The sequence below is a fragment of the Agelaius phoeniceus genome, chromosome 1 (genome assembly GCF_051311805.1).
Source record: "Agelaius phoeniceus isolate bAgePho1 chromosome 1, bAgePho1.hap1, whole genome shotgun sequence".
NCBI classification, from domain to species: Eukaryota; Metazoa; Chordata; class Aves; order Passeriformes; family Icteridae; genus Agelaius; species Agelaius phoeniceus.
In genome coordinates this window covers 19,386,815-19,404,184 of record NC_135265.1, presented here as the reverse complement: position 1 = coordinate 19,404,184, position 17,370 = coordinate 19,386,815, and the positions used below count along the sequence as shown (strand labels likewise).

Sequence of the window (17,370 nt, the reverse complement as noted above, 5' to 3'; positions counted from 1 at the left end):
TTTTTCAAGCAAAACAGAAATAGCCTTAGTTTCAATACTTACATATTTCATTGTAGATTATGTTTAAAAAAAAAAAGGAATCTTTTGAGTTTTATACAAAGTGAATCTTCTGTGATATTAATAACCTTGACTAGGATAACATACCTCATTTAGTATCTGAGCTGCATTTTTCACTCTAATCAAATCTGGTGTATCTTCAAACACTGTCATTCCTTTCCCTTTCATCCCTTCTTCCAAATCTTTTCGATACTCTTTCTAAGGATTAAAAACAGAGAGAGAGATAGAGAGAGAGATTTCACCACTTCTTATTTTGTGTGAGATCTTGAAAAGAAATGCCACTTATTAAACATCTGAAGAGTCTCTTTGAAATTTCTATGAAATATGAATTAGCTGAAGTAAAGATTTCAGACTTAAAATAGAATTGGAAATTGTGAAATGAAAAGGAACAATGTTAAAAAAGTAAAAAGATTTCAATGTTGTCATCTATTTTTTGTGCTCTTGAAAACCAGCTGTGTCTTATATAGCACTAGCACACTGTTTAGGGGCCTTGTCTGTCTCTGGACAGATATTTTCACTGCAGTAGCATTTTCTTGCTGCAGACCAGCAGTGCTACGGTTTTTACCTCAGTTCCATTAATGGCATCCCAATCAGGATGGATTCCCTAAACACCATACTAGGACCTGTTAAAACAACCTCTTGATAAATGAAAATGTAGAAGCAATATTCCTACCATATCACTCCTGTGCCTCCCAGACCCTGCACTGGTATGACCTATCAACATTCAGCAACTGCAGCCTCCAGAGTACTCAAATATTCAGTATGAAATTCAAAGCACACTAGAACCTGCCCACAGACATTTGGTTCTTTTTGCTCTTTCCAGCTCCTAGAGAGCTGATGTAAGCCTATTGAAGTTCAAGATCTTTACGTTTTGTAAGGATTTTTAATTACTCTTCACATCTCCAGATAAGGGTTAGGCTTTCTTGGACAAAGAAATTAGAAGAACATTGAACAAAATATTTATCAGAATGATTTACATAGACATGAACTAATACTCCTAATTACATATTAAGATTCATAAGAGGCAGTGAGCACCTTGATCTCCCTTTATTTAAATAAAAGGAAACCAGATATTTTTAAAGATGCTTCTCTTGATCATCAGAACCATGTCCCGCAAAAAGCAGGAAAAAATTTCTTCTAATTTAGAACTATTAAACTCTGAACTATTTAATTCAGTTATCTCTTCTGAAGGAATTGTAAATGTGGTCTCAGAGAAGAAAGTTTGTGTTGTTATAAAATGTGAAATATTTGCAGAATTCTCTACAGTGGGAAGTCAACAGAATAAGCTGGAACACAGCTGACATTTGGGTAAAAAAAAAAAGTGATGGAACAATTAATTCATTTTTAACTCCAGGTTTTTCTTGTTTCATGCAGTATCTACTCAAAGTTGATTATGAATCATTATGGAAAAACACTGACCAACATCCTTGACTATGAAGAAATACATAATTTTTCTGAATCGTGAAAGATAATAATTAATTTTACCTAGGTAATCTTTGGGTTTGGAATACGTTCCTTGGATGTGGATATAAAATCATCAGAAATTCATGCAGTTATGCATTAATGGAAATACCATTTTCATTTTCTCATTTCCTTCCCCTTTGACTTACAGGCATGGTTTACTCCCTGAATAAGAAGGCATAAAACTTGAGGAGGCCAGAATTGGAGAATATCTTAATGCATTTAGCACTAAGGAGAGGAGCTACATCAAAATGTCAGAGATGAACATATAGAGCACAAGATACAACTGTGCATACAGTACCCACTTCTTTGGGCATTTGGTGAGCAGCAAGATGAATTGAATGAGATGACAGCATAATTTGCATTTTTCCCTAGTGAGAAGGCATGTATGAGATGTACCACAGAATGACACTGCACAAAACAGACCTACCTTGAGACTTGCCTACCTGACAGTCAGACTTATCAGAATAAATTATTTATTAGACGATGAATTTTAAAGGAGTATCTTAAAAGAATTTTTTTTCTTTAACCATATGAAATCTAGCATGGACTGGAATAAGTTGTATAAAGAACAAGGAAAGGAACAAAGTTCAAGGGTTTTTAATTCTAATGTGCCTTATTTGTTTTGGCAAAAAAAATCTATTCCTAATATCATAAATACAAAGTATTGTTGGCTTCCAGATTCAAAGGCAGAACATCTACTAGCACTGCTCTTCCAGCATTTCTAGCTCTTCTAAATTTGGTCAAACAATACTCAAAACCTAACATGAAATCAGTTTTAAATAATAATATAAAAATACTAAAAGTAGAAGGATTCTCAGTGATGGAAAAAAAATATTTCACTTTTAGTGACACATACAACTGAAGAACATTTCACAAATCTGAAGGAAACAGTAGGCATACAGAAAACATGTACCTTCTAACAAAATGGACTAAAGCAGTTATGCAATATCACAGCTCTATTATGGAATTTTGGTCTTCTTCATTTTTTATCCTTAGCATGTATGATAGACAATTATTTTAATAAAGTTAGTTATAATTGACTCTATGCAGTTCAAGGCATTTGTATAACCACAACTGTCTACCATTAATGTGAAATAATTACTCAAAGGGAAAAACTGCCATCTGGACACCAATGGAAATCCTTCCTTCCACCCCTTTATCTATCTGAAAAGAGAAGGGATAGTCTGGTTCAGGTGTGCTGAGCTTTATAATTTCCTTACTACAGGACTATTCAGAATACAAAATGATGTGAAGGAATTTTTACTTGGGAAGTGACTTGTATGTAGCTGCCAAGAAAATTTCAAATTATTCAGCACTCAGCAGCTTGTATTGATGCTTCTTATTGCTCATTTACAACTTAACAACTGAAAAAAAAATCCTTTACCTCTTTCAAAAGATTAGTGACTTGTTTTATATGCAGGAACTCTGGGGTCTTGTCTAAATCCAGTGAAGGTCTTCCCTTGATCCCTTCTTCAAAATCTCTGCGGTACGTTTTCTATCGTAGCAAAACCAACAATTAGTGGTACATACATATGCAATTCCAAGCACATTTCAGGAGAGATATTGTAAACAGACCCAGAAATGAGCCCTGCCATAAATTATATTTCACACTAATAAGCAACTCATTATGCATTTCATTATCTCGTTTATTTATACAAACAGATACAATCTAGACAAAAATATGTGTACAGTATGTCCAAAGAGAAGGTTGAACCTGATCTATGGAAGAAACCATTTTCTTGGTAGGGAAAAGAGAAGACAAATGGCACACGAGGTAATGGTTTAAAACTCATTAAAGTTTCTACCAAGAGGCTGAGATCATCTGTTTTCCATGACACAGCAAAACTAATGGAATCAAACTGCAGCACAGGGACACAGGTGCATCCATCTCACTCAGGATGGATGGTAATGCACTGGACTAGATTGTCTGGGAAGTCACAAAATCTCCATCATTTGAAGTTTTTTTTAAAAAGTTAGAAAAACATGGCCTGATATAAGACAGTCAGTGCTGTTCTGGAGCCTGGGAACAGTCCCTCTTCCTTGATGAGTTTCCCAGGCTGGAAAGGCAGGAGGATGTTTCAGCTAAATCATGGGGTTGGACTGGATTTTGTGGCTTCACTTGCTCCCACATGAGAACCATCCCTCCCTAAAGATGGAATTCAAGTGAAAATTTTAAAATGTTAATAACTTTTAAAATCTATTCTTAATACTCAAATATTCTTAATAGATCTAGATGATCTATTGAGCTTCTTCTCAATTAAATGATGTGTGTGTATTGTTAGTACCAATGGCCTTTTGAGAAAAAAGCAAATTCACAAGAACTGAACTACAGAGCAGCAGAGAACTCCTTGTATAACTCTACCATACCCACAATTTACTCTCTGCTTCGTACATTTTCTTAACCTGAGTACAAGACATCTGTTAACTTGTCTGTTGATCTAAATTTTACTTGTTCAAAAAGTAAATTTTTACTTACCTCACTTTGCATCTTCTGAGCCTCCTTTGAAACTTGATACATTGGTGTATCCACAAACTCCAGCATTGATCTGCCTTTAGATTTTTCATAACTTTCTTTGTACTTGACCTAGTAAAATTAAAATAAAGTCTGTTAGCAGCTGAGAGAATATGAGATCTGATTGCTTCCCTTGGCAAGAAACAAATCCTGTCTTAGCCATCCTCCTTAGATATTTTGATTTGGAAGACTTTTCCCAAACCTAACCTGTTGGTCAGTTAGATACGGTAATATGTTTTGGAGTCATTTATTCCTTTTCTACACAATTCAGACCTAGAAATTGTGAACTTTGAAGACAACAGGAATAAGGAGCATCAAGTACAATCCTTAAACCAATTGCATGGGTTTGACCAAATGACCTATGTCTGAACACTTGGCAGCTTTTTAATGGGATCCCCTGCTGTTCCCATAAAACAACACATTTACTGTAACAGCAACGAAATCTGTTTCACAGCCAGGCCCCACAGGTCTTAGTTCCAGGCTCAGAAGTACCACTTTCAAATGCACTTTTGTTTATACCTGTGGGAAGGAGAAGGGAAGGAAAACTACTGCTTTGGTAGGGCCCTGTCCTGCAGCAACACTGCCCTCACATCTACCAGGGACTATGACCTTAGAGCTGGCAGCAAAATCACAGTGAAGGACACAGGGTTAAGACACCAACTTATTCCTTTATGCTAACTCACAAAGGAAATACACTTTGTTTGGAAACCTGAAGAACCCTTCTGAACTCATTCATTCACACTCTTTTGATTAAGACTGGCAAACACATTACTTATCTCCATCAGTCAGTGTGGGGCATGATGGAATAGTCTACACAAGCCTTAAAGGAAAGCAAACAGGTACAAATCAAAATATTACATTTTTAGTGAGTAATGTAATTTTAATTTCTATATCTCTTCAAAAATAGCAATGTCTGAATTTCTCTTTCTCTGTCAGGCTTCTGCATTAAGACTGGGTCCTGCAAAAACACTCTCCTCTCTCCTCATGGGGTGCTTCTGATTGAATATGCACTGTACAACACTGAAATCCATTATGTGGCTTTGTGCATGATTCAACCACTGGTAAAACGCTGCATTTCTTTCTTTGCAAGATGTGTTCATTTGTGGTTGTGTACACCTGACTTTGAAGTACTGCATTTTTTTTGAAATGGATTTGTTCTGCAATATCTGGGCTGAAATTCTAGAAACAATTGCTTTGCTTAAATGATTTCTTCTATTCATACTGAAACAAAAAAATTCAAGAAATGTTTTCATAGGCAAAATCCAGAAGGTTTTGAAATTTAAATACTATTTAAAATAACTGTGAAAGAAAAAACATAGAAGAAAGAAACTATACCTACAAACTGGGGAGTTTTACCAAATGTGAATTTAAAATATTGTGATGAAATTTAAAAAAAAAAGATATGATTAAAAATAGCTTTTGTACATTCTAGAGAAAATATTTTTCCTGCTAATCTAAAAGTCAGATGTTTTTATGTTCCATAGAAAATAAACATTGTTATTTATATTTGAAGTGCAAAGGAACACATATGATGGTCTGGGTTTGCCTCCTAGTGGAAAGAACTATAAATGTCACACAACAAAATCACCTTAGTAGTGGGAACAAATTAAAATTACCTCCATCTACAGACACTGATCTCATACTTTTACTCCATCCCTCAGCTAATGGGAGAAAATTTTTAAGAAATTCTATAAAATCAACTTAGCTAAGCTCATAATGTTTTGCTACATTAAGCTAAACTACAAGCACCAGATTCAGTCTCTGAAGTTCTATTTATTCACCCTGTTCATTAAAATGAAATACATCTATGTTCCCCCCTTTTTAGCCTGTATTTCATAAGTATCTCAAAGTCTCCACAATAGGAACAGTTTTAAAATGTGAAAAACATTAAACTAGCTGTTCTACATATATCAAAGTGTCAAATTTTGTGTCTCCATAGTTCATACCAGAATTACATATATATCTGTCATGGTTTAACCACAGCCAGCCACACAACTGCTCACACACTTTTACTCCCATGGGATGGGGTAGAGAATCAGAAGGGTAAAAGTGAGAAAATTTGTGGTTTGAGATAAGAACAGTTAAATAATTTAAATAAAATAAGCAATAATAATAATAATAATAATAATAATAATAATAATAATAATAATAATAATAATAAACAGTAATAATAATAAACAGTAATAAAAGGGAAAAAAAAAGAGGAAGAAAAAAAAAACTCAAGGAAAAAAACCAAAATACGTAAATGAAAAAAAGTTCACTCACCACCAACCTATCAATGCTCGGCCTGCCCCTGAGAAGGAACCCCTAGCCAGCTTTCCCCCAGTTTATATACTGAGAACAACACTGTATGGTGTGGAATATCCCTTTGGCCAGTTTGGGTCAGCTCTCCTGGCTGACCCTGTCTCCTCTCCCAGCTTCTCATGCACCACCAGCCACCTCAATGGCAGGACTGCATAAGAAGCTGAAAAGTTCTTGACTTAGTGCAAGCACTGCTCATCAACCACCAGTGTGTTATCAACACTGATGCCATCCTAAATCCAAAACACAGCACTGCACCAGCTACTAGGAAGAAAATTAACTCCATCCCAAGTGAAACCAGGAAATACTGTATGAAGGGAGAATTCTACCTTGTAATTTTCTTCCTCAACACAATAATAAAACCAGGATGAGTTTGACCTGTTCAAATCAGTTTATTTATGTCCAAAGATGCCCATCAAGCTTTCCTCTTAACTGTTGGCATTTATTCCCATGGAAGTTGACTTGTATAACACCCTTGCCTTGAAATTACAGTGTAAGTGCTTCATAAAGTGTACAAACTTCTACACTTCAGGTCAATAAGAAAAACCATTCATTCAATCAACAATATTAGTTTATGAGTTTAATTAACCATATAGGTTTTAATGGAGAAAGGTATACTGCAGGGAAACAGAAAAATCAGGCAATTAGCAACCAGCTCTGTGTTTCAGAAGGGGAAAGAAAAAAAAAAAGAAAAAAAGAAAAGAAACAGTCTTTGGAAATCAGTTAACACAGGGAAGTCAGTTAGACTGTTTAGACTGTTTTTTACAATGGTGGCAGATTACAAAACAGATTTGGTATGAGCTGTGGAGAGCCAAGGAGAACACAAGGAATGTACTAGAGAAAGGCAGAAGAATAAACTGTGTTTAAATAAAAGCAATGACATGGGGAGGTCAAATCTGAGAAGGACTGTAAAAATGGGATTTCTTTACAAGACAACTATTTAGTGGAGAGCTTAGGGATTGGCAAAGCATTTGGTACAACTCTTCTTGTATCAAATAAAAATACCCGCCAGGATCTGGACAATGCAAAAATCATAGGTTTAGTATTTACAGAGCTGCCAGACAAGCACATGGACATTATGAATCAACCCCTCCGACAAAAGAAAGAAATTCATTTTGCAATACATGATCTGCCTTAAGGGAAAGTCCAGAAATTTAGAGCTAAGATGATAAACTGATGAAGTCCATTCTTAGGGACAAACTAAGATGGACTCATTTAATCAACAAAAGGACTGCCAATCTTACCATACGCTAGAAGGAAACTAGATTTGGGCCAAAAAGTGCATGAAGAATTCAGGAAGAAAAGACTCCAACTCATTTATTACTCATACAAAAGGGGATAGTCAGTGTTACCTTCACAGAGAGAGTAAGACAGACAATAAAAAGCTTCAATTCTCAAAAAAAACCAACACAAAAATCAAATATAGGTGGATTGTTTTGATTATTTTAGACATAAGCAGGCACTGACTCAAAAGATGACCCAGTGTGCTCCTACTCATGAGAGTTGTCTATGAAACACTCAACTCCTGCCAACCATAGAGCAACCTTCCTTCCTTCCCAACACCATCCACTCGTACCTCTCTGCAGTAGTTCTGCTGGCCTGCTGTGCTTTCTGGAGTGAAGATGACAAATGCAGCTGCCCAGCTAACAGACATGCAGCACAGGTGCTCTTGGAGTGGGAAAGAACCTTCATCATGGCACAGGAGCCAAGAGTTTCCTAGCTCTTCCTCCTACTTCAACCCCCACCACGATCATATGGCAGACCACCAGCCCCATCAAGGGCCATGTCTTGCTACATGGCAGAATGGAGCATGTGCCTATTTATCTGACCCAGTGCAGGAAGAGTCAGAAAGAGTCAGACAGTTAAGAGGAGAAAAAAGCTTAGCCAGAGATGCCCAAAAGTAAGCTATGACTCCAGAGGCCATTCATGAAAAATGTCCAAATATGAAACTAGCACAATGGTCACTTCTGTTCAGAGACTTGCAGATGAAAGCAAGATCTTAGACAAAATGAGATTTGCAAGGAAAGAAGAATCTTAGGTCTTAGAACAAAGAGGAAAACAGTCAATGTTTCACATATATGAAAAGAACCACTCAACATCAGAAGTCTGTGTGATTCTTCCACAGTATATATTATCTGTTCTAATAACTGAAATATGTCTTCATAAAAACCTGTTTTTCTTCACTACACCTCTCATCTACTACAGTTACAACACTATTTCCCACTACATTTGAGAGCAAAAATGAGTTTCCTACCATGACTATACATAGCACATTCCTTACTAGATGTATTTTTTAGGTCATTCTTTAAAAGGCAACTTACATCACTCTGTGTTTTGCTGATATTTAAAGCATGGTTTAAATGCAGCAGGTTTGGTAGATCAGATGCTGGATCATGTAGGCTTTCCAAATCTTTCTTGTAGTTCACCTGGAAAGAAAATTCAGGTTATGCAAACTAAAGATTAATAAAATAATTCACAGTTCTGTATTACAGTATGACCATTCAGAAAGACAAAACATTAAGTGCTTGCCTGAACAATCTCTCCCAGCCACTAGATGGTGGTCATCTACTATTATTTCAAAGAAAAGGAAAGACCAATATAGGACTCATTCTGCCGAGTAAGTACTTAGGAACTACTCAAACTTTTCCTCCAAACAAGGACACTTTCAACAAAATCACACTTTGTATCACTTTTCAGGCTAGAATTAATTTTCTTCTTTTTTCCTCTCCCCTCCCTTCCCACCCCCTACTTAAATCAAGAGTATCTTCCTCAAGACTTTGGGTCTATTCATTTTAAACACCTTTAATTCTCATTCTTTTTCCCCAGCTTCAGGAATCACACCATCCAATTTAGAAGTTTGATATACAGCAGCTAAAGGGAAGTGCTCCTGGATATTTTATCCAATATAGATTGCTTGCAGCAAATATAAGCAATATGGTGACCTAAGGCAAAAGATAATTATTTAATGAAGCAGCAGAAAGTAACCTCCCATCAGCCTACAGTAGGACTTTCCATTCTTCTGAGAATGGAAAACCTGTAGACCTGAAGACCTGTATGCCCAACTTTACAGGAAGAAAAGCTACCTTACCTATCTTGGACGAGAAATCTTTTCAACTAATACCTTTAGTCATTTCCCCACATGTATCATGTTCCTCACTTCAATTTGCCCATTTCTTATAATAATAACTGCTTCAACCGATTTTTTTTACCATACATTTAGATTTTGGAAATAATTACATCATCTTCTGTACACTTCCCAGAGCCAGTCTTTCCTGCTCCCATTGCATAGTACCCCTCACACTTCAGAAATGCTGGACTACAGAATGAAGGCTTCTCTTTTGGCTGTCTGGGATCACAGCCTCAAAGAAGAGATGGTGTTTTTAGCATTAAACATACTTTTAAATATATCATCCCAAGAGCATTATCACTCAATATAGATGTTTTCTCCAGTCTGCCTCCAGCAGCAGCCACCCATTGCTGAACTTAGTCACTGCTGTATTTTGTAATACCATTGAGAAGATCAACCAGAAGAATGAAGTCTAAAAGACAGACATCCAAATCTGAACAGCTCATGTAACCTCCTTCTATAACCACTGGAGAGATGACAGTACTTTGCTCCTCTAAAGACAGGCACTTCTAACAGGTGAGAAGAATTGACCTCTAGACATGTTTATTTCTTTCCTGAATAAAAAGGGACCAAGTACAAGGCAATTAGCTCAGAGTAAGAGGTCACACCTTTTGACACACAAAATTAAGCAAGACGAATCTCATCTAAAATGGTTATGAAAAACTCTTCAGGCCCTCAGTCAGAAGCAGAGGAAGAAACTGGTAACATGCTGTACCTGCTACACACTGTATAGCAGACATTGTAACTCAGAGGAATTCATAGGATGAAAAAATAAATTCTGCCTGTGAACAAATGTTTGATTATTCAGGATGTAAATGCACATAAAATACAAAGCAAATTAACTTACATCACTTGCCAAGGAGGATGCAATCTGTGCTTGCTTGAAGGAAGCACTGTCAAGAGGATTGTAATGGTGACTCTTCATTTCCTTACTGAACTTCTCTTTGTATTTTACCTTTCACAAGAACAAATATGTCTAATGTTAAAATGTAGCACTTAAAGAAGGCAGAGAATTCAGACTACAAAGAAGCTTATTAAATGCAATTACTTTATTTATAAATCTTTAAACAAAGTTTAAAGAAACTTAGTTTACCCACACCTGTGACAGTCTTGTGTTGGTTTCAAATTAAGTTTTATATATCTGATGTTTACTAAAATTTTAAGATTGTCATATGTGATTACTGGTGCTGAGGGATGTATAAAAAGAAAACAGAAACAAGACCATAGGACTCACATGAGTAATCAAATAAAACAGAACTCTTTGACTAACAATAGTCAAATTGACTAGCAGTACTCAAATAAAGAATCAGTTGATTCATAATGAACACCAAAATTGTGGTTTTAACAAAAAAAAATTCTAAGGTGAATAAATTCTAACATTTGTAAAACAAATCACTTGTAAATTTTTCAACTGCTTGAAAGTGGGAAGCCAGAATCAAACTTCCACCACCAGGCCCACATGTCACTCCCACTATGTTAGACTGCCACCAGTACTGCCAGTCTATTTTTAATTCTGCCAGAAATTTCCCAGAGGACACTGAGGAATCCCTCTGTAGTACAGTCCTTTCTTGGGGATAATGCCCACCTCATTACAGTGCTGGAAAGCATAATTAAATTACTGCCTGCCATCAGCTTCATCATCTTTTTCTTCTCACTCAAAGAAAAAGGGGGAATGACAATACTTGTAAGAGGAAATAAGCAGTACAGAAATATGGAGACAGTGGCAGTAAAGGTAAATAAGTCACAAAAATTCCATAAAACATGCTGAAAAAATGCATTCAGAATCTGAAAATATGAAATTGAACAAATCACTATCTCCCTTCTTTGCTTCCTTTGTGAGCGATCATCAAACATCTGGAGACTCTGCACACATGTCTGCTTCTTTCCAACAGCTGGGCATAATGGAGGAGAATAAAGTTCAGTCTGAATTATGCTGCTTTCATGAATTTTAGGCAGACACCTGATATCTGAGCCTATGCAACATCCATTATAATTTACCACGCTCTGCACTAAATAAATACATGGATTCTTCCCTACTCCTTTTTTCTCTATTCCCACATGAATGTCTGATAAAGTGGTTAAGCCACCTCAAACAATCTTCAATTTTTTTTCTCAGCCTTAGTTGTGGGAAGAGGGTTTTTTTCCCTTTTCAGTTCTTCCTTGCCTCAAAAGACCCTCAACATGATTCAGCTTATGCAACCTCATTAATGAAATAGTGGACATTGTGGGTAAAGATAATCAGGATAACAAGAAACCAAAACTAAGCTACACAAACAGGAACCAGCCATGTATGTTCAAGCACTATATTACTATTCCAGCACCTAGTTAATTTTTAGAAGTAAGGAAATTCTAAAACATTGTTACTTTTAAAGAGAAACTTTATCTGAACACATGATGAACTTCATAATCTTTCACACTAACAGAAGAAGAGAGTATCTATTGCCTTCTGGTATATTCATCTGGTTTATATTGTTTGATATTTGCCTTGGCATTGGATCAAGTGCAAAAGCATATATCTGAATACAAAGACAAAGGCAAATCCATGCTCTGTATGAGCAGTGAAGGAATAAATCAGAGTGCTTTTCTCTCTTAAAAGGTGTATCCAAAATTTGCCTTCTAATGAAAATCAGGCAGTGCTGTAATATGCCATTCAAAAAGCCAGAGATCAAGACAGCTGGGTGAGCAAAACTGTCTTTTACTCCTCTACCCACATCACAACACCACCAAGCGTAAGACTTTAAACATCCAGCTACTACAGGCTGCCTTCTCCTGGCCAATAAATGCCTCAAACAGTGCACACAGACCAAATGCACAACATGGTATTGAAATTCTTGTTAGGTGGGAAAGCATTGGTGCCTAAGGGACCTCTCCTCACAACTGGCTTGCCATCTTCCATCTTCATTTCATGCCATCATTAAAAATTTTTTAGCAGTACATTTCAATCTAGAGGTTCCAGTAGCAGCCCCTCTTCAGAGTCACTTCAGATCACACTGCTGCCACTGAAGGACAGAGGGGGGACCAGTGAACCCAGTCGTCACAGGGCCCCATATCCTGATGTCCAGGAGGGTTTCAAAACTAAAGGAACCCCCCAGCCAAGGTGAGTGTAAATGTTCTGGTTGCAGTAGGGCTGTCTTACAGCCCCAGGCCCAGCTGCCTGCCCTGGCTGCTCAGCTCATTGCCTTGGCTCCCCTCCCCATCACACGGGTCACTCTGGGCAAAGTGGAGCACAGCAGTAAGATAGACAACCCTGGCAGTGTCTCCAGAGCACTGCAGCAGCCATTTAACTGACCTGCCATAGGGGACTTGTTGCATTGACAGCTATGTAGATGTACACTTTCTCTTTTATTACCATTTTTCTGGTTCTTTCTCCCTTTTCAAAGGAAGCGTGGGGTGGGAGAGAGTGAAGAAAGAAGAGCAAGCCCATGGATGAGTCATGGTGAAGGAAACCACGCAGAATTCATCATCCTTTTGAACAGGGTAAATGCAGTTTAAAGAGAGGAAACATGCCTGAGAGAAAGAGTTCTGAATAAAAACAAGGAAGAAAAATACCTCATATGATTTCTAAACCATCTGAAAGGGGGAGGTCTTTGCAAGGCTATAATATGGTGGAAGAGCAAACAAGTGGGAGTAGAATTGACAGTTGTTAGTGGACACTTACCTAAAAATTTCATCATTAACCAAAAGCTTTACTTTAATGAGGGCTTAAAAGGACAGTTACTTGTTTACCATCCTCATTAAAGTCTTAAGTTTGTTTATTTTTTTAGAGATTATATGGTGGGGGTTAATTTAAAAGAAATGCGTGGAGGTTGCTCTCTAAAGACTGCTTAAGAAAGAGCAGACTCTGCAGGCTTTTATCACAACAACATCCCTGAAAAACCAAACTGGAATTAAATAAGGCCTGGATAAACAAACTTCTCATCAGCCTTGCCCAAAACCTATAAAAGTCAGAATTGCAGCTGGACAGAGCAGTGTCTTTTGAAGCTTAGCAGCAACATTCCTAAATCAAATCTGTAGTTCAAAGCTGTTCACACAGGGAGTGTTCAGTTTCAGAAGTGGATGACATCACCCACTGTTCAGATTTACAAAGAAACTACAAAAATTGAATCATTCAACCACTAGGATCCCATGATGAAGCAGACACTTGCAGCTAAAGCATTTCCTCATGACCATATGAAACCATCTTTAAAAAAGGAAAAAACCTGTCAGAGCACATATATATTGAAGGAAATGTAGCATAAACAAAGAGCAAAATTGAAACATTCATTGCTAAAAGCACTAGCAGAGTTTAAAGCAAAGAAAGACTGAGAAAATCCTAGGCTCTTCGGGTTGTTACTGAAAAATCTCAGAGAAGGTGCATTTTGAAAAACATTCTACCCCTAACAGTTTTATCCTTAAAACAATAAGCATCAGATTCAGCAACAAATATGAATATCCAAAATTATTTATCTTAAAACCAGTTGCTAAACACCATAAGAGGAATACTTCATATCAGCAGCTCTTTGAAAAAGCTAATAAAACACATTAAAAACATAAAGAGGGCATGAACAAGAGCTTGTTTTAATTAAAAAATAGAAAAAAAATAGCCCAAATTATACAATGCACACTTGGCAAATTGACAAGCTCCATGTTTTCACAAGGGCTAACACAGTTTCTGTTTTAAATTTCATTTAAAATCAACAGAAAAGAGTTACCACATGCTGTGGGTAAATATACTAGTTCTGGGAGCTATTATTTTTGCTGCTGTTGTTGTCAAAAGCTTTGTTAAATAAAAAATAAAAAGGAAAGAAAGGAGAGAGAGAGAAAACAGTGATTTCTGTAGAGCCTTGAGTGCCAGTCAAACATTAACACTATTTTCTTCGCTTTGTTTGCTTTCCTGCTTGCCTTGATTGCTTTCTCCCTTCGTTACACCCACACTGCCTGACCTCTTCTTGCTCCTGTTCTCTATACTCCCTAAATTACCTACCCATATGCACCACATTAAAACATGTTATCATCTTCTCTTCCCATTACATCCATCAGAATTGTCAACTTTGCAAATTTACTGTGAGGGTCAAATAACTAATATTTCTCTGCATGTCGCAGCTTATAGATTCATGCAATTAAGGGAGATTATCAACTTTCAACACAAAAAGTTTATGATCTTCCCATTTTCTGAGAAACAAATGGAAACTCTAAAAGCCAGAAAGTCTGGAGACAATAAAGAGATCATTAACTTTACTCTTTTTAAATCTTGTAAGTGTTACAAGCCTGTTTCATGATCCTTGCAGGAAGAGGACTGAAATGACGGACCCGTATTTAGATCTCTTTTTCTCCTCTAGCACAGGTGCATTCCTCATTCTGCCCCACCACCCAGCTCTTTGGACACAGGGGTCATCTTCATTTTTCTGTGGTCTTGATTTATGATTAGCATGTCGAAGTGTTATAATTATTCAAATAATATATAAGAACATTAGACAACTCATGGCCACTGCCTTCCCTTCAGAGGACATGGGGGAATTGCTGAGTGCACCTCCCTGCTGCTGAGAGCTGCCCAGCATTTGCACCCTCCACCCTACAGCGTCAGGCTGAGGTGCTGCCCCCTCTTCTGAAAGCACAGTCCCCATCACACACATTGCAAAGCAGCCACAGCAGCTTAGACTGAGGAGAGGACAATGCAAGAAAGGATCCCAAAACTTGGATCCAGGGCCAGTGACTGCAGAGTTCGGACCACCAAGGTTTAATAAGAATCTTCTTTACAAATAAACCAAATATAAGATAGATTTTGTCACCTTCTCCTTTCCTGTCACACCTTCTGCACTATTTGGACTCTCTAAAGAAGTTAAAATTGCACAGTGAATGCTGCCTTCCACAGAAGATGTCAAGTAGAACTGCTGCCATCCCAGTTCCTGGCAGTGAAGAGGCCCTATTATAAAGCATTTGCAGATGCAGCTTGCATTGTCCAAGATAAAAAGCACATCTAATAAAAACGAGATAAAGAGTGCATTGATGAAGCCTTCCACGTAGCTGGCTCAGCAGCCTGCAGGATCTCATGATCCAGCTGTTATTTTTCACTTGTGATTGTTGGCCACAATCTCACGGGTACCAGGCTTGGGAAGATGGAGAGGGCTATTGGAAAGGGTTACAGCCTGGTCTCATTGGCAAAAACAGGCAGCTGCAAGCTCAAAGGAGTGAGCTGCAAGGACAGGAGTGGGTAGGCAGCCATTGAGTAGATATAAAGGACATTACACACTAAATTTGGATATGGACCCTTTTAAAAACCATTGAGCATGTTTGCTAAATGACAGTCCCATTTCCTGTAAGTGACACTCAGGTCTGAGCAGCATCACAGTGGCTCTTGCTAGAAAGTACAGGCTGACTTCCAAGCCTGCACAATGCTAAACACAAAATAATCTCTTAGCAGACTTGCCCATCAGCAGAGAAATGAGAATATGATCCACTATAAAATAGAAGACAGAAATCTATTTGAAAAACACAAACTCATTTTGATTCTGGGCACATCACCAACAAAGCAATAAAAAATATTTATTTCCTTCTTTTTCTCCTTGAGTAATGCTTCAAAGTTTACAATGGTGTGAATGCAGCAGGTATCTAAGGATAACAGCAAAAGGAGCTCTACCTCCTGCAGACACTGCACTGTTTTTCAGCTTATTCTCTATGACACATTATCCTCATTTTATGCTAGTTCTAGGGAAGACATTTAGTATCTGGCCAAATCACAGGTATTTTTTACATATCACTGGTATTGAGTCTGTCCTAGAATATACACTATTTACACTTGAGAGGTTTTTTGGCTCTGAGAAGGCTGACACAGCCTTCTTCAATCAAAGGGCACTATCCTCCTCTTACAGGAGGGCAGTTCCTGGATTTTCAAAAGCTCCAAGGGTAGCTGGACAGGATTACTAGCAAGGATTATGCAAGGCACTGTTAAAGAACTACTTCAGACAAAAAAAAAAGGAGATGGGGAAGAAAAGAATCCAAAAAACAGATCAGCAGTGAAAAATCTGTTCTCACAATGTCAGGATGATCTGTAGTAGAGATCTTATGTGTACATCTTATGAGTAGAAAACTACTAAGAGGAAGAGGGAATATTTCTATTTCAGATTTCTTTTTAGTTAAGGACTTTTTTTTTGAGGTTAATATATAACAGTAGTACATAAAAGGTTCAGTTTCAGGGGGAAGGAAGGCGGGTGGTTTACATGTCAGGCCAAATTCAGATCCCATTACTCACATTAGCAAGCAGCTACACAAAAGACCTCAGTTACTTCAGTGGGATTAATCACAGGGTAAGGTTCCACTCAAACTGAATGAGGAGCAAAATTTGCCTCTAAATTACATACAGTTAATATTTTAGAAATCCTAGAAAATCTGTATAAATATACACCATCTCCATAAGAGACAAGTTATAGTCAAAGTTCATTGTATTTTTGCTTCAAAATGTGTATTTTGTTTCCTAAGAATCCAAAATTTACCAGTCATTGCAATGCTAAATGAAAAGTTTGAGAACATAATCTTCAAGGCCATTAGAGATAATCATCTGAAAATCTAAGTATTTCTCTGCATTACTAGGGATGAGATATTTGGATTAAATCATTGTAAAATGATAAAGAATCTTACTTGGCTTAAAAGTTTTGAAACTCCTTTAGCATGTTCAAAATCAGGTCTTCCAAGCACAGCAGACTCCTTATTCAGCTCTCCCCTTCCTTTCTTGTACTTTGCCTTAAAAATTAAAAAAAAAAGGGGGGGGGGGGGGGATATGAATCACTAATAAATTGTTTGGGTTTGTTTTATCAAGAGAAATGATAAAATTTCTACTAGCTTTTAAGCATTAAAGCTAGTAGAAAAAGTCTCACAGAGTGGTGTGAGTTGACTACTGTTCTAATCAGCTCTGAGTAAAGCCCTTCTCAGGGTT

The 17,370-nt window shown here is 37.2% G+C and overlaps 1 protein-coding gene across 1 annotated transcript in view; it reads right to left on the bottom strand.

Annotated features, from left to right (window-relative positions):
- The window catches only part of NEBL (nebulette), a 92,253-nt gene that overhangs the window by 49,474 nt on the left and 25,409 nt on the right, over positions 1–17,370 (bottom strand). The window contains 6 exon segments of the mRNA XM_077174146.1: positions 145–255; positions 2,906–3,016; positions 3,998–4,105; positions 8,656–8,760; positions 10,309–10,416; positions 17,076–17,177. Of these exon segments, the coding sequence (XP_077030261.1) occupies positions 145–255; positions 2,906–3,016; positions 3,998–4,105; positions 8,656–8,760; positions 10,309–10,416; positions 17,076–17,177 (645 nt within the window).